Below are 18314 nucleotides of genomic sequence, written 5' to 3' on the forward strand. Positions count from 1 at the left end.
AGAGCTGGGCCCTAGCCTGGGGACAGGGAGAGAGGCAGGCCCAGGACAAACATTTGTGGGCCCAGGAAAAACAGTTCAAATAGAGGTCCACATACCACGTATCTGAAAAATTAAATGCTATAAATTAATCAGCAAACTGTTAAATAAAATATGTTCTATCTGCCTACCTTAACATATTTAGGCACACACACACCCCTTCCTAATGATCATGGATGCCGGGTTTAAATTTAGAATTCTCAGACTCCCAAGGTCCCTTCCCAACCCAGCAAAATCCCCACGTTGCAATAAGCCTCATAATTGCATGTGTGGGCATCCCAGCTCTTCTTAGTTCCACCCAAACTCCCACAAGGAGCCATTCTTTAGTCCCAGGGGTGCACACCAGCAACCAGATTTGCCCACTCGAGGATGCACCCAAGGAAAAGGCCTGCACAGGCCTTGGAAACAGGCTGGTGCCTCCTAGGCATGGAATTACAGCACCCCAGGTGCCAGGAGTGATCCAGAGCAAGCACATAGGCTCTGACTGGGTATATCCCTTTGGCCCCATGGACTCTTTGCCTTGTGGAAGGCCACAACCAGAGGGGACCAGTGTGAAGGCCAAGGTCAGGGCCTCTCAGGGTAGATGCCCTATGCCCCAGTGCTTTCCCACTGATCCGACCCCACCAAATGGAAATAACTTGACATTTGCCCCACATTTCACAGTTTACAAAATACCTTCACATATAATACTCTTAATCAATCCTCTCAATCTTGTAAAATTACAATATGATGCCATTTGATAGATGAGAATACTGAGCCAAAGTGGTGACTTCCTGAAGTCACACAATTAAAAAAAAAAATGAGTACTGCCAGGTCTCCAGTGGAAGACTTTTCCTTCCCAATGTCAAAGGTCATGTTCTTTCCACTATTCAACACTGCCACCTGTCCCTCAGTTTTCTAAAGAACAAATGGGGGCTTAAAAATGATAACTATATGGAACTTGTAAATATGAGGCAGGGAAGGGACTTTAACACTAAATACGGAGTCCTTTCTAAGAAAGAGCCTGAGCCCAAAGCAAATCTCATCACTGGCACAAAGAATTCTATGTAGGAGTAGCAGTACTAGCTGAGTCTTGGGGTCCCCACCCCCACCCCAAGCCACAAAATGAGGACCTTCAACACAATTAAGCAATCTCCACCCAAATTCTGCACCAATTACATGGGGGGAGGGCTGGCCACACAGCCCGCCTTCTCTCCACCACCCCACCAAAAATACTTTATTAATAAGAGGGCAGCATAAAGCCACAGGCCTCCATCTGCTCAAGGACAGTCCAGAGAGAGCAGCCTGGCACCAATCCCGGCTGACACCCGACCCTCCTCTAGTGAGGACCCACTGAGCTTTGCTTCCCTCTAATTACCAGGTGTCTGGCCCAGGGCCTGTCCAGTTATTTAGAGAACCAGTGCCTGCTCCTGGCACAGATGTCTATGAGGCTGGGGTTGCAGGCACTATCTGCTCAAAACCAGCTGCTTGAAGCTGTCATTTCCTCACTCTATCCTGAGACCCCTCCTGCTGTCTGTGCACCCCAAAACTCAGCAGCATCATGTCACTTGCACACACAGCTGCAGAGTACATGCTGTCAGATGCCCTGCTGCCTGACCGCAGGGGCTCCCGCCTCAAAGGACTACGTCTAGAACTACCCCTGGATCGCATGGTCAAGTTCGTAGCTGTGGGCTTCCCCCTGTTGCTGATGTCCCTGGCGTTTGCCCAGGAGTTCTCCTCCGGTAAGTGGCTTCCAAGTCCCAGTGTATAGGAGACTCTACCTTATTTCTCTCTTTACATCATGGGTACTAAAGTGAGGCAGCTCCCACATCATCTAGGTGTTATGATTGGCCTGGGCATTACCCAAAAGGCTGATTATGCATGAGTTTAAAGTACCAGCAAAGGCAAATATTTTTGAAAGTAATTTCCAAAATTTTGCAAAAAAAAAAATTTAGTTTAAATTTCAGTATTCATGTGTTTTATGTCATTGCAATAATTAAACTTTTGATTTTGTATGGATGAAGGAGATTGGGGGGCCTGTAATCTTTTTGGGACCCAGGACATCTAAAGGTCTTGGTCATCCATGCTTTCGATAAGTCTCTTACCTTCTTGGAGCCTTCCTCCTGCTCCCCACCTCCCGGGATACCGGAAGACTTAAGAGCATATGTTAAGTGCCCAAGAGAGCTTAGCACATCATCGGTGAGTAAGTCCATTCCTTCCTCTCCACACACTAACATTAGCACACACATGTATGTAGTGTCCTAGGGGACAGATTAACTCAGCAAACATGCCCCCTCTGTTAAAGAGAATTGGGATTTCTGGCTTTCTTTCCTGGCTGTGTGAGTAGCTTACTACATTTCCCAAAGAAGTGTGCCAACCTCTCCCTTTACCCACAATGGGGAGAAGTACTGGTTCCCATTTCTGCCTCTATCTAGAAAATGATGGGAAAACCAAAAACGAGAGATTCTGCCTCCAAGCCCACTTTCCTTCCAGCACCGTTTGTGCACCTTTTCTCTTTAGGTTCAGGAATCCAGGCAATCAATCCTCTAAACTTTAGGACCCAAAGGTGTCAGCTCTCTCACCATGAAACTGAAAGCCTTCTGGTGCCAAACTGCAAGAGTGCAGGGAACCTCTTTCCCCTCTCCCCCCACACACCCCTACCTCCCACCCTGTGACCCCCCCCCCCCTACTGCCTGCCTGTCTGGGGGAGCTCAGAGAGAAAAAAAACTGGCAGGTATTAAAGGGAAGCCGGCACACGGGCAGGCCTGAGTCAAACAGCAGAGTGCTGTCCTGTCATGCCCGTCCGACAGCGACATGGGTTTGCCAGACCCAGAAACTTGGGCATGGGAAGAAGAAAGTGCCTACCAGGTACACAAATTGGCAGAGCTGTGGAGGCAGCTCCTAGAAAGCTTTTAGCTGAATGTCCCCTGGATTCCCAGGGCTTCCTCAAAGGTATATTCCGGTTCCAGGGTCTTCCATCAGCTGCTTCTCTCCCAGTAACTTCAGCGTTCGGCAGGCGGCCTATGTGGACAGTTCCTGTTGGGACTCACTGGTTCACCATGAACAGGGTGAGCCTGGGCAGTACAAGCTGAAATCCCTCTGGCCTCACAAGGTAAAGTGGGCTCAGACTCAATCAGGCCAGCTTCATGGCTGAGTGGGGCGGGCCTGGACTGCATCATTATAAACATTTTCTCTCTTCCTCTTCGCCACCCCTCCCCTTTCACGTGTTGGCCATTGACGTTCAGGTGTCGGGTGTTCTTCGAACGTCTGGAGATCTTTGGTTTCTCACCGTTATCTGAGTGGAGGTTTTGTGCTGATGGATGAGCTTGCTGACCAGCAGGCAGCCTTCAGTTTAAGGAGAGCCCTTGGGCCATTTCATTGGGAAAACCTCAAATGTCAGCATCTGTAATTCATTCTCTTGGGCTGGTCAGTTTTCCCAAGGAGAATGATTCAATCCCTAATTTGTGTGGAGGGGGCAGGGTGGAGTGGATGTCAGGCCGAGCTGCCAACCCTCTGGGAACTCAGATGTGGGTATCAGCATTCAGTATTCATTTAACTTCCGCTGGGTTCTCAGCGTGGTCCCCCTGTCCTCAATGGACCCAAGTGCAGAATCTCTCTGGTTTAATGTTTCTGAGGAGTAGACCACAGCCTTCTGCCAGGGCAGGGACAGAGTAGTCACTGAGTGCGTCCTGTTACGGAAAGAATCTGTGGGGCCGGATTTTCAATACTCTTGTTTTCAGCCCCACTTTCAGAGGCAACTGGTGTCTCTAACTCCTGAGTCTTTCTGGTTCTGTGGTGCAAAAGAGCTCGCTTGCTCCTGCCTCAACTTCCCATCCCCCCACAGGCTGCTGTCGCTGGTCACACAACTGCTTTTCAGTTTTCAGCATTTTTTTTGCTCTGTGTCCTCTCCTGTTTTCTTTGTCCTTACAGGATTATGTCTTTTTTATCTCTTTATTGTCATTCAGGAGCAGAAGTCATTTATATGTCCAGTTCCCAACGTTTAGTCAGAAGTCACTCATAACATTTTGTTGTTATGACACGTTTACTAGGTCTCAAAACACCGCAGCTCCAGGACCCAGACAAAACCAGAAAATTAATGCAAAGAGGCCACAAGGTCTCTGTCACTGGAAGTGTTTGAGCAGCATCTGGGGGGCAACAAGTTCGGGATAGTACAGAGGGAATTCATGTCAGAAAAGAGTTAAATCTCTAGGGGTGAAGAGTTTGTTTTCAAGAAATGTCATTTTTTAAACAGGTGTGGAGAAGTTCTAATTTTCTCTCACGGTCTAGTGTGCCTTTCCCAACACGTCTTTGTCGTTTAGTTCTGAAACTCTCTCTTACACTTACACACACACACACACACACACACACACTTTGCTCCTCTATCTAGATGCAACCAAATATGTGTCCTCCTTCTTTTTCTTCAAACTCTCCCCCAAAATCAAAGAGCCCTGGTTCAGAAAAGCTGTAGCAAGCAATCATAAGGGAATAAACTCCAAAACCAGACTGCTGAGTCCCAATTCCCATTCGCTTACCTTCTAGATGTGAAACTTGTACAAGTTACTTAATATTTTCACACTTCAGTTTCTTTATAAAACAGAGACACTAATAGTACCCACCTGACAGCGCCCTCGTGAGGATCAAATGAAACTGTGCATGTTAAGCACCTAACACAAATGCAGCTTTCAAAGCCTCTATAGGAGTTTTTACTGTGGGCAGAATCATGGTTCCAGCCTGTTAGGTATGGTAAGTATGATGAGGAAACAAAGAAAAGTCCATTATCTCAGGTAGCTCCTGAGAGGGGGCAGCAAAGGAAAAGGGATTTGACCTCTTCTCTGGAGGGTCTAAACACAAGTCAGCAGTGATGGGGCCTTCTGCTGGACTTAGCTAATGGACTCTGGATGTTTGGTGATAAGAACCTGAAACAGTCAGAAAGAAAAGTGGAAGACTGAGAATAAAGACACCCTCCCCTGGGATGCTGTGACCATGTTGGCCGTAATTTCTGGTTAGCTACCCCGGCTGACATGCATGGGGAACCGAGAGCCCTCTTGCTCTCTACACACCTACCTGCTGCTCCATCCCCCATCCCTCTCTCCCTTCCTTCCTTCCTTTCTCTCTCCCTTCCACATGCCCTCTCTTTCTTCCTCTTGCCTCTCTCCTTCCTGGGAACCTACACAGACCCCATATCAGAAAAGTTGAGCTGGGGAGTGTGGAGATCCACTATCCCTTCTCTCCTGGGCCTCACTGTATTCAGCCAGGTCAATAGAGAGCCTTACAACCTGGGCCTGTGGCAGCTCTTTTCCCTTCTGAGGCAGAAGCCCCACACTCAGAGCTCTGTCCACAAGGTCCCAACACCCTGGGCCTCCCTCCGCAGCTCACTCTCACCCCGCAGGCCCTCCCCTACTCCCTGCTGGCCCTGGCCATGGTCATGTACCTGCCAGTTCTGCTGTGGCAGTACACAGCTGTGCCGGCCCTCAGCTCAGACCTGCTGTTCATCATCAGCGAACTGGACAAATCCTACAACCGCTCCATCCGCCTGGTACAGCACATGCTGAAGATCCAGCACATGAGCTCGGACCCCGATGACTTCTGGGATGATCTGGAAAAGTGAGTTGTCTCTTCCACTCCTTTCTGAAGGACCCTGCCAAGCATCAATGTGATTTCCTTGCAGAGTAATGTTCAAACTGTCCTTTACCAGGACAGGGTGGGGTGTCCAACCTGTAGCCCACAGGCTGCATGCAGCCCAGGATAGCTGTGAATGCAGCCCAACACAAAATTGTAAATTTATGAGATTTTCTTTGTGATTGTGTATCGCGATGAATTTATGTGTGGCCCGAGACATCTCTTCTTCCTCCAGTGTGGCCAAGACACCAAAAGGTTGAGCACCCCTGTGTACCCACCTTCTCCGAGGTGCAGAGCAGTTGACACATCCTCTCATTCACTTGCTATCACTGGCATACAGGGAGAAGAGAAAGGGCTCTGCCTCTAGTTTACAGGTAAACACAGGGTCTGCAAGGGATTAAATGCTCTAAACTGCTACTTTCATGTGCCACCCCCCTGCTCAGAAACCTCCAATAGCTCCCCTCATGCATATAGAAGAATATCCATGATCTTCCAAGTGTTTTTCCAAGGCCTGCTACATACACTGTCACCAACCACTTTCTCAAACTTCTAACTACTAAGCGACAGAAATTTTCCACTCTACCTAGGCAGTCTCCTTCTTTTCTCCTAAACAAGTCAGTCAGCCACCATTTACGAGCACCAGGCACTGGTCTGGGTGCTTTAGAGATACATGTCTGTGTGTGCATTGAGGACCAGAGGTGGGGAGGAGACAAAATACACCTACCCACGTGGGGCTTATATTCTATTGAGAGAAAACAGACAATGAATACTCAACACATGTGTAAATTATATGGTAGAAAATAAGCAGTTGGAAGAAAAAAAGTCAAGCAGGGTAAGGGTGGGGTGATCAGGAAAGCTGGAAGGTTGTGGAGTGGTACAGTTTTAAATAGAATGGCCAGGGTGGGCCCCACCAAGAGGACAGTTGAGCTAAGATTTGAAACCATATTCTGTCTCGTGTTTGTGCACGTACTCTTTCTGAACTCTTATCTTTTGAAGGCCATCTCTACAACAATATTTTCCGTAAAGGTTTCTGAACACTCAGCCCATACGGTTATCCTCCCTCTCCTAATTTACAGCTACCACGGGTTGTACGCATCATTTTAACGAACCAAGCGCTATTTTTACTTTATGTTTGTATATCTTATCTGCCCCCTCCCCACAAGCCAGACGGCAAACGTCTTCAGAACAGAGACTGGCTTGTGTGTACCTGAACCCCACAGCTCTCAGCAAGTACTTGTTAGCACATTTACTTTTATAAAATAACTGGATTGGCCTGTCATACAGAGTATACAGACCATGAACCAGAATATGTTTATTTAGACTCTCCGGCCAGTGCTAATTTAATAAGCCTTACTGCTTCCTAAGAGGTTTCTTCTTCTGCTTAGAGGCTTACTCTGCCTTGCTAGGCAGAAATCCAGTGTGACAACTGATTGTTCATTGATCATTCACTGGGTTTACTGCACTGCACTCATTGCTTGGAGAATTAAGATATCCTTATTTACCTCCTTTGGGGGAGAGGGTTGGTTACACTCAAAGAAGGCGGATTTTCAGGAGTTGAGAATGCCAAGTTGGATAGACAGATTCTGTGACTTCCCCACGTGGCTCCATTAGCATATGGTTCTAAATGGTCCCTCCTAACCTTGCCTCATTTCTTCCCCACCCAGGGCTCGGAAAGAACGATACTTTGAATTCCCCTTGCTTGAGCGGTACCTGGCATGTAAGCAGCGCTCACATTCACTCGTGGCTACCTACCTCCTGAGGAACTCCCTCCTGCTCCTCTTCACCTCGGCCACCTACCTGTACCTTGGCCACTTCCACCTGGATGTCTTCTTCCTAAAGGAATTCAGTTGTTCTGTCAAGACAGGGCTGCTAAGCGATGAGACCCACATCCCTGATCTCATCACGTGCAGGCTGACCTCCCTGTCTGTTTTCCAGATTGTTAGTCTCTCCACCATAGCAGTATACACCCTGCTGGTTCCAGTGATAATCTACAACCTCACGCGGCTATGTCAGTGGGACAAGCGGCTCCTATCCATCTATGAGATGCTCCCAGCGTTTGACCTCCTCAGCAGAAAGATGCTGGGGTGCCCCATCAATGACCTCAATGTGATCCTTCTTTTCCTCCGAGCCAACATCTCTGAGCTCACCTCTTTTAGCTGGTTGAATGTTTTACGTGTGTTGAAAGACACGACCACCCAGAAGCACAACATTGACACCGTGGTTGATTTCATGACTGTATTAGCTGGCTTAGAACCCTCAAAACCTAAACACCTCACTCACCAGGCACGTGACGGAAACCCATAGTTAAGAAACAACGGGGTGGGAAATTTTATGGGTAAAAGTCTTTCTCCTTCCTCCCAAGCCTCACTAACATAAAAAATAAAAATCCACTTTTAAAATTGCTAACCTTGCATTCAGCTGTACCATGTGATCCTAAAGCTGTATGGACACAAATCTGAAAGTTAATGCTGAGGAGTTGAAGGACTAAAAAATTAGGTCTAGAGCATAATATGATAGGGAAAAAACCCTACAACTAAAATTAAAGTCTAGTCATTCTACAAGGAAAGAAGGTTCTAAAGGCTGTTTATGGATGCAAGTTCTTCTTTCTATATTTACTCCATGGCCCTTCTAGGATACATACTCTGCTTACCCCAAAGAGCAAGTGGGTTAATCTGGTGAGAATAGAGATATGAAATCCCTGAAAACCCTCTGGTGTGGCCTCAGATCCTAGGAATATGCCCACCTTGCTTTGTGGGAGACACCAATCTTGCCCAGGCCCTCTGTGGCCTGCAAAGGGGTCAGGAGATAATGATGGCAGGAACTTGTGATATGCTCTTGGGGCTTAAGGACAGTGTAGAACATGGCCAGGGCCATGCATCAGCTATGGCTGGAGCCACCCAGTGTGCAGATACACCTTTTCATCATTTAAATCAGGGACTTACTTAGCCAAGGGCTGGGATTACAGGCTGTGGACCCCTTCGCAATTCTTAGTGGGCCCACGTGTGCTTTTAATAGCCCAGGGGAGGCTATACATCCACTTGCAGCCAATCACTGAAGAGCAACGACTTAAGTAAAATGCTGGTGATCCCCTTCTCTCTCTCCTCTGACTCATCACCCCATCTTAAGTGCTAACTCCCACCCCTGTTTCTGTGTTTAATGAAAACTTGATCTGACTCCAAAAGCCACACTCACCCACAATACCAACTGTCTCTCATCTGGTAATCTTTTTATAGGTGCACATTATACCCTTCTTCATATAGGTATGTAGAAAAATGGTGTCGTTCCTGACAGATTTGGGTAAGTTTACCTAAAACAAGCAAAGGGGCTGATACATAAACATTCCTAATGGCTTCCTATTGTCATCGGCAGAAGTCTGTCTCCAGATTGCTACACTGGACCCTTTGCTATGCAAATACTGCCTGCCACTTCAGTCCTCTTGCCCCTCTCCACACACCCCTTTCACTCTAATCAACCACTGGCAGTTCCTATGCTTCTCATGATGCTAAGCCTTTGGATGCACTGTCCCCACTGCCCACGATGCCCTCCTGTTGTCCTCTCTTTCAGGGTCAGTGTAGGCGCATTTCCTTCAAGAAGTCTTCCCTAGCTCCTCCCCCTTCCCTAACTAGGTGCTGCCATATCATCCAATACCTACCTTCGAGACAAAACTTACTACACCGTGTTAATATGGCCCCTTTTATCCCTCTTAAATAAGTCTCCTAAACATTCTGCCATAATAAGCACTATTCTTCTGAATAAATAAGTGACTCAACGAGTTGTTCAGGAATGTTGCATTGTTAGGAGCACACAAACCCAGCCTCTAAACAATCCTGTGTGGGAAAAGCTTTGTGCACAAAGATGCACTTTGCAGCAATTGATGACCAAAAAGTCAAATAACATGAAGATAATTATGTAAAATGACTATGCCATAACTGAAATATTAAGCAGCCATTAAAATTATAAGGAAATAATAACGTTGCAAAATGACTATTATTGGTAAGTGGACCAAAAGAAAACATTGTATTTAGTATATTAAGATGCATGAAAATATTCAATATGATACACCCTGTATAAAGATGCATGACGCACATATCGTGTTAAAAATGGTTTGTTCCATGTGGCAGCATTATGGATTCTTAAACTCTTCGTACGATATTTTCTACGTTTCAAAAATTTGCATGAAATGTGTTACCTATTGTAAGGAGATGTTTCTAATGAAGAACAAACAATAAATATTTTAATGAAAATTCCACTGAAATTCATTGGCCAGAACAGCTTGCAAACTAAGGCAAGTGATAGCACTTTTCCTCCCACTAGGTATGAAGAGGAATAATGAAAACAAAGTCAGATTACAAAGCCTGCAATGACAAAAATACAGCTGGGCAGCCAATAAACCTGGCAGTTAAGGAATAAGGGGTTTACAAAAGAAAAGAAAAATACCCCAAACCTCTTCTGATCAATCAGAACTACCTACTTTTAGGGTCCAAGGTAAAGTGCCAATTTATAAGTATCAAAGGCATGAGTGTGGGTATTCGCAGGCTGAAAAAATTCCTGGCAGTTTCAAAACATGACCTTGTGTGGCTGCCTTGAGAATGTCTGCAGAAGCACACTGGCACCAGCAGGGGCTGCTCTGCTGAAGCCCAGCCAGGCCCTACAAAGGGCAGCTTACAAATACGGACGGGCATAAAAGGACTTCTGTTAAATCTACTTTTGTCACCATTTTTACAATTTTCAGAAATGAAATACCTGGGTCATCGTTTCTAAACCTCTCTTTTGAACTCTGATTATGTAACTTAATCAGTATTAGATTTTTCCCCAGTAATTTAACAAATTTATTAACTATGTAAATACTTTCCTTAATCCCCATATGCCCCCCTAGAAGTCTGTATTTTTAACCTGTAACAGTAATTCTACTTGCTATAAATAGTGCCTTACAGTTTAGAACTCTCGCTCACATCCATTCCCCTACAGTACATTCCGTTTTCAGAGGAAAAACCTGTTGGCCCAGAGACTCAAGTCAACTAACTAGCTAGCGCATTGCTGTGAGAATGAACAGCAGCCTCTGTCTTCCCGACGGGTGCATTCACCAATACTGCACCCTAAGTTTTCTCTCGTCATTTGATTTTAGATAGACCTGGATTACACATAAATAAATGTAAAGGTACAGAAACTTACTTTGGGTGCCATCAGGCAAACTATGACTGAGGGCCTATTTGTGCTTGCGTATTATTAAAGCTGTTAAATCTTCCACCTTTCTTGCTACATTCTAACCTGCAGGAGCACAGGCTTTTTGCTATTCAGCCCTGTAGTCCGGACTCGTACTAAAATCACGGTACTACGGAAACATTTACGCGAGCTGCCAAGAAATAAGGAAGCTAGAAAGGCAGCAGGCCTACAGCTTGCGTTCGAGCGCGTCCCACAGCGCGGGGAGGACTGTGGGTATCGAGTGTATAACGCTGGTGTTGACCGCAGGCGGCTGCGGCTGCGCGAGCGTGTCACACTCCCGCGGGGAAGGTTTTTGCCGGCTCCTGCCTCAGCCCAGCAATCACACTACGAAGCTAAGCACGGGCACGTGAGTCGGCCTCGGAGCCTCACAAGGGCCGTCCCTGTCTCCCCACATCCTGGCCGCGCGCTCAAAGAAAGCCTACGCTCACCGCCGGAAGTTACGCCAGTCGGCGCCGTGGCGTAACGTCCGGGCAGGGTGACTTCCGAGGCAGACGCGGAAGTACCGGGAGGCCGGGGTTTGCGGAAACCGTGTCCCAGCCGCTCTCCTTGGTAGCGTTCTTGGACTGGTCGGTTCTTCAGGGTCCGGTTCCGCCAGCGCAGACCCGACGAGGCCGACGTCCCGCTGCCCCTCGGCCGGGCGCTGATGCCCGCCGCGCCCGGGAGGCCCCGCAGCGGGCCCGGGTCATGAGCCTGTTGGGCGGCCTCACCTCCTCGCCGCGGGCCGCGTCGCAGTCCGCCAAGGCCAGGATGAAAAAGCTCCCGAAGAGGAGCCAGAACGAGAAATATCGGCTCAAGTACCTGCGGCTGCGCAAAGCCGCCAAAGCCACAGTGTTTGTGAGTCTGATGCCGCTTGGTCTTTCCCCGTCTCCACGCTCCGAATTCGCGAATCTTTCCCAAAACCGTCTCCCTAATCCTGTTTCTTGTCCGTGAGAGTTAGTAACTACCTTGCTGAGTTGTGAAGATTAAATGAAGAACGTAAAGTGTTTGGCATCTAGATGTGCCAGTAGGTTTTAGCCATTATCGTTATAACCGCAAAACTCTTGGAAATGCGTTTGATTCTCAAGAGAACCCTGAGAATGAGGCACTATTTTTAAAATAACACTGAATCCCAGAGAGACGATTTGCTTAAAGGCTCATTGTCAGACCTCTGACACCAATTTAGACCCCGTGATTCTAGTTTCTGTATTACTTCCATTCACCCAGCCTACTTCCGAAGTGCCCCGTGTACCCCTTCCTAAACAGACACATACAGGAAGCTTTCGATAATTTACCCCCTTCTAACTTCTTTTGAGTCTCCCCAGTATTTCTGCCATTTTTCTATAGTAGAGGCACTGGGTTTACTGAATGAATAAACTGGTTGGCCAACCCCACACTTTGCGTTAACATGTTCTCACTCCTTCAAGCTTGCCTCAGTGCAGGGAAAAACAAAGAGTGGAGTCCTCAAAGGTCCTCCCACGTCTGAATCACCACCTTACCTCGTCTTTCTACCCAAAACTTGCACATCTCTCGGCTTTTTGGGGAAGCGTAGGGAAAAGTTTGGGAATTAGTACATTCATTCCAAAAACATTTATTTAGCACTTGCTGTGTGCACTGGAGAGAAGTAAGAAAAGTATGATTAAGAGGATTTGATACCGTTCTTTTATTCCCTACGTGTCAACAGTACGTGAAGTTTGGAGCCTCTGCTGTTAGGACGACTTTGGTTCCATTCAGTACTGCATAAGGTTTTGTGAAGAAAATGGCTATTGAGTTCCCACCTGTAGAAAACCCGGATTGCAGCATTTTCCCAGGACTGATGCTTGGGAGGTAGACTGAGTCATCAGTAAAGAAAGACAGTGCTTGAATAAGTAGATGATGAAGTCTAAGAATTTTACATACTAGGGTTGATTTTGTCCCATCCATTTTTTCTCTAAGGTTCATATTGCACGGGATGCTTCTGGTTAGGCTGGGTTTGTAAGCTCCCCCAAGAGTCAAGGTACTTGGGAATGGCGGGTCCTTATATTTACAAGGATTGAATCTAAGCATCCATGGGTTTAAGCAGTATGCCCTTTTCTCTACCAAAGGCTACCCTAATTAGGAAGACTGCACATCTTGGTTTGTCTAGAACAGCCCTAATTCACCATATTATTCTGGCATAATCATTAACAGTGCTCCCTTTTTACTCAGAGGGACCCCAGTTTTGATAAATTCTGTACTTACCCTGCGCATAGTCGAACTTGACTCCACTGTTACCTGTAGGTTTTGTAGTTGGCAAGGTAGACTAGTTCTTCCTTCTTATCTAGCAACAAAGGATTTCTTTGGTTTGAAATATCACTCTTCTTCCCAGCATAATATTTTGATCATTTATTCATTGTATGTGATTATATTCAATTTTTTTTCTTAAAGGAAAATGCTGCTATTTGTGATGAAATTGCTCGTCTTGAGGAAAAATTTCTTAAAGCAAAAGAAGAAAGACGGTGAGCTGGGTTCATTTTGTGTTTAGAGTCACAGTTTTGGGGATGGACACGCTGTCACTGCTCTGGGGGTTGTTCCCCAGTGGGGCTTCTGTGCACTGCACAGCGTGCTGGTCAGGTACAGAGCAGCAGCCTGGGGCGTTGGCCCCCGTTTACCCTAGCTGCGTTAGACCACAGTGAGGAGACAGCTCTCTATTCATCTCTGATAAAGCCCTCTTGCCACAACTAATGATTAATCTAATAATATAACCCCCCAGTTATAAAATAAACTGTTTCTCATTCTGCAAATATATATTCTGTATGTACTAGTCTGTGCAAAGCACAGTGGGTATGTGCACATACATACTTCATGGTACATGCCTTTCAGAAGTCTAACACCTTCCAACCTCAAGTTACAGCCACCCTCCAGGTGCAAAGGGACGCACCACAGTGCTTTGTCCTTCGCTTCTGGAGTATTGTCCTCTGGACCTTCATTATTCTCAGGGTCCGATGAGAATGTTATTTTTATAAGTGTAATAATCTTGTATATAGTTTTGACTTTTCCCAGTACTTAAGTAAAATATTGACTTGCGATAAAATGGAAGTTCACACCTCTGCTTCCTTTCCTTCCCAACCTCAGGTACTTGCTAAAGAAGCTCCTCCAGCTTCAGGCTCTTACTGAAGGGGAAGTTCAGCCTGCAGCTCCTCCCCACAGCTCCAGTTTGCCCCTGGCTTATGGTGTGGCCAGCTCTGTGGGGACTCTACAGGGAGCTGGGCCCATTTCTGGGCCTAGCACTGGGGCTGAGGAGCCATTTGGGAAGAAATCCAAGAAGGAGAAAAAAGAAAAAGGCAAAGAGAACAACAAACTGGAAGGTACCTGGAGGGGATTGTGCTGGTGGCTCAGTGCGTATGGACAGAGACCTGATACTAACTGGTAGACACACACGGCCGTGGTCATGCTTGAACCCTCAGCTGGTCCTTAAGCAGCCCAGACGCCCTTGGAAACAAGTGTATCAGAGCCATTCTGAGTGGAGGAAAGTCAGTTAGACCTGGTTCAATGGGCAGGGAGCAGGCTAAGGCTTCCACCTTTCTCCCTGTCCCCAGCTCTCTGGGCTGCCTTCAGTTCACTCTTTGCTAGAGGCAGGGAAATGAGCTAGGTGGCCTTTGGAGCATATTGCTGGCTTGGGAGGTTTCTGATGTGTGAAGTAAGAGGCCTTAAAAAGTACAAGGCTTTTAGGTCCCAAGCAGTAATATTCAAATTGGTTACTGCCAGGTGGGTGGCTTAGAAGGATACTCAGGGCTTTGGGGGAAAGTCCCATGTGCCCATTCAATGAATGTGTAGAGCCAGGATTGGCTTTTTGCTCTTAGCATTTACATGTAAATTTTCCCTTTCCCCTTAGCATTAGGAGGGGCCTAAAGTGGGTGACCCCAGATTTACGTTTCAGTTCTGAAGAAAACATCCAAGAGAAAGAAAATGGAGGGAGGTGCTCGCAAGCTGGTTCAGCCCATTGCCCTGGATCCCTCAGGACGGCCTGTGTTCCCCATCGGACTGGGGGGTCTAACAGTATATAGCCTGGGGGAGGTGAGTGAGACCAGCGATACATAGAGAGGAGCATCAGAAAAGTGGGAATGGGGTTGAGCCTTCCCTCCCTGTTCCCAGTAGTAGCAGCACTTGCTGTTCCAGACCAACACCAGGAAATCTCCAGGCCCTAGGAACCAGGTCAGTTGGGCCTGCTACACAGCCTACATGCTTTCTGTGACTTGCGTCACTCTTTGTAGCCCCGGAGTGGTTCCAAAGGCCGCCTGTGGCACACTGGGCTTCTCAATTCTCCAGTGACTTCATTTGCAGGTTGGGGGAATCTTTTTTGTAGATCATCACCGACCGACCTGGCTTCCATGACGAGAGGGCCATCTACCCTGTGGGCTACTGCAGTACTCGAGTCTACGCCAGCATGAAATGCCCAGACCGAAAGTGTCTGTATACCTGTCAGATCAAGGATGGTGGTGTGCAACCCCAGGTACTTTTCTTCGCAAAAGTTTTATTGACCTTTGTAGAAAACTGGTCAAGGAGTTAAGTTGGCTAGAAAGCACTTATTACAAAAACACTTTCTTGGCAAAAATTTCTCAGTGTAATTTTGATTGATATAAATAGTCAAGGTATTCTGCAATTCAAAAAATACAGAAAACTAATTGGAAAGAGGATTTGCAGTTGAAATGGCCCGTGAGATATTGTCAGGCTAACCCGAGATTACATGGAGAATGATCTCATTGGTTTTTAAGATACCATTTAGAGACGTAAGTGAATCGAAAGGGGTCCGGAGAGGCAGGAACCAGTTCATAGTTGACGCCAGGAGTATAGAGTTGAAAGTCAAAGGACTTTGTTTTCGTGGAGTTATTTGAATTTCTAATGGCACTGTAGGAAACTGCCCACCTCCTAGTGTGGCGTACATCAGCTTCCCGTTCCAGAGTGAAGAACAGCTACAGGGTACTATGACTTCCTCTCTCTCACTTCTTCCTTAAAGATTGCTCTCATGGCTCCTTTGTCTTCCTCAGTTTGAAATTGTCCCTGAAGATGACCCCCAGAGCGCCATCGTCACTTCTTCTGCAGAGGCCTGTCATGCAGAGCTGCTCAAGGCAGTAAGTGCTACTGTGTAAGTTGACCAGCAGCTTGAACAGACATACAGACCACTTCGGGTACAGTTACAGTGAGGCCTTTTCTCCTGCCTGTTTTAGCGAGCGGAGATTTCTTACTGTATAGAATGCTTTCTTTCATCATTCGGATGTCGACGCAGCTCAAGCCTCCAGAGTATCCAAGTCAAGAAAAAGCTTGCTGCGGGTGTTCGTGCCCACATTCCAGCCCTAAGCCCATTCTCATCTCCCGCTAAGCTCTCGAATTAACATTCCCTGTCTCCTATTTAGGGGGAAACCAGTGTCTAACATGCTTCCATCTGGAGCTGACTTTTTTGGGTTTTCTCATCCAACCATCCACAACCTGATCCAGAGTTGTCCCGGAGCTCAAAAATGTGTCAAGTAAGTGTGGTCAGATCCACTCCCTTGAGAGAAGCTATGTAATAGCAGGCCAGGGATGTAAACTGTTGTGTTCATTCGTATGCTTACTGAGCTGCTTCTGTGCACAAAGCATGCTCGCTTCTTGACCACTGTGCCTGAGTCCTGTCTTAGTCCTCTGACAGGTGAGCCGAAGCCAGTGCCCCACTGTACGGTAATTGCCGTTTCCTGTATGTACCATGGCAGCAACAGGAAGTCCTGCAGAATAATGTGCCACTAAAGAAGCCTGTCTGTCGTTTGAAAGGTTTTTTGTTGTTGTTATAAATGTGTTTTTGGATATATATTGGAGAGCTCTACAGAAAAAACAGGTCGTGGCTAACAGCTCTTGATAACGATTCCCTTTGGTCCTGCAGTTACCAGTGGGTGAAATTTGATGCGTGCAAACCTGGAGATGGGCAGCCGCCCCAAGGCCTGCTGGAGAGTGAGGCCGCTATAAGCTTTGACGCCTTTCAGAGACAGACCTTTGATGAAGATGCTACTGATCCCATGCTACAAGGTATCTTTTAATGTTATCTTCCAGTTTGAAAATTGACCAATTTTTAGGCTGCCCTCCCCTCTTCGTCCATAGCTGAGTACCCCAGATGTCTGGACAGTGATACAAGCTTTCGCTGCTCCAATCCTGGAGAGTCCCGAGCCAAGAGAACCCGCTGCCCTGTATGGCTCTCCGGCAGTCCTCACAGAAGTCACAGGGCTCGGCTGGGATCACAACAGTAAGGCGAGGCCCACCCAGAAACTAAGGTTTCTCATTTTCTCCTGAAGTCAAGCCCTAAGTGGAACTCCAGGGGTAAATTTGCTGTGCAGGACTAAAGATTGCAGGTGGGGCCCAGGGGATCGGGTCACGGTCTCGGTCCTGCCTGCGTCCCACGGATTCCCTACCGTAAATGGATGGAGCAGCCAGGGTATCAGCACAGGGATCACACAGGCAGAGCTCTGAACTGGAAATGAGAGAGTAGAATTAAAACCCCTACTCTCTGCCTGATACACTACATAACTCTAGGCAAGTCACTTAATCTACTTCGGACACAGTGAGAGTAAATCCCTTCACTGTAAAAGTGTCTGTCCTGTCTTCCGGAACAAGGGCGAAATTGGGCTGACAGGTGCAAGGGTGTTAAGGATTTGAAGGAACACACATGTATCTGATCAGTCTCCTGAGACTCCCAGACAACACTGGAACTTGAGGAATTTTTTCCCCAGGATCGTTGGACCTCCCGGAGCTTCAGCCTGCAGCCTGTGTGTCTTCTTTCCAGCCTGTGTTCCTGACCCGCGAGCCCTTGGCAGACAATCACCTAGAGCACTTGAAGTCCCCGGCGCGGTGTAGCCCAGCGCAGTCTCTAGACTGAACGAGAAGGGGTCAGATACCCCATCATTTTTATCATGATGGTTTTAACTTAAACTAAAACCTAGAACACATGGAAGGAGGCGGCAGTTCAGAAGAAGATACTAACACATTTTGTTGTGCAGCTTCCCATGGTGACAGTTTTCCCTGAGAAAGACTCCACCTGCTTTATTTTTAGTAATAAATTTCTCTGGACAATTCTGCTTCTTTTCATCTCGTCATCAGATATAATCTGTTTTGCTTAGTTCCGCCACAGGTAAACTTAAATCCCTTATTAACCAGAGTAAGAAATGGCTGCTGACTCATGAAGGAGTCAGTACAGCTCTGACAACCTTCTACCCTTGATTCTGGTCCTACTTCGAGGATAAGTTAAGCCCCAGCCCTGCTCCCCAGGCAGCTGTTCTACTTCTGTGTCAGTACGGAGGAAATCAAATCCTGCTCATCCCCCAGCTGGCATCCAGCCCAAGGCATACTCCGTCCATTCACATTTCACATGTCCTTCAAGGGGAGCATAAGGTTATCTAATGCTTTCTACATCCTCTTTGTGGTTTCTTACTAGAGATGTGCTGTTTAAGAGCACTGAAGCTGCGTGGGAACAATCAGATAGGACTGGGGATCAGCTCCCA

The 18314-nt window shown here is 47.0% G+C and overlaps 2 protein-coding genes across 2 annotated transcripts; both read left to right on the plus strand.

Moving 5' to 3' along the window:
* Positions 1-1576: 1576 nt before the first annotated feature.
* Positions 1577-7938, plus strand: PANX3 (pannexin 3). Its single transcript, XM_024557141.1, has 4 exons — positions 1577-1757; positions 2985-3127; positions 5405-5619; positions 7299-7938. The coding sequence occupies exons 1-4, from the start codon at positions 1577-1579 to the stop codon at positions 7936-7938; spliced, it is 1179 nt and encodes a 392-aa protein (XP_024412909.1).
* A 3394-nt stretch (positions 7939-11332) lies between these two features.
* Positions 11333-17886, plus strand: TBRG1 (transforming growth factor beta regulator 1). Its single transcript, XM_024557481.3, has 9 exons — positions 11333-11691; positions 13240-13310; positions 13927-14159; positions 14732-14868; positions 15158-15304; positions 15840-15937; positions 16206-16316; positions 16706-16848; positions 17547-17886. The coding sequence occupies exons 1-9, from the start codon at positions 11542-11544 to the stop codon at positions 17690-17692; spliced, it is 1236 nt and encodes a 411-aa protein (XP_024413249.3). The 5' UTR covers positions 11333-11541; the 3' UTR covers positions 17693-17886.
* Positions 17887-18314: the final 428 nt, after the last annotated feature.

The sequence above is a fragment of the Desmodus rotundus genome, chromosome 7, assembly GCF_022682495.2.
Source record: "Desmodus rotundus isolate HL8 chromosome 7, HLdesRot8A.1, whole genome shotgun sequence".
NCBI lineage: Eukaryota > Metazoa > Chordata > Mammalia > Chiroptera > Phyllostomidae > Desmodus > Desmodus rotundus.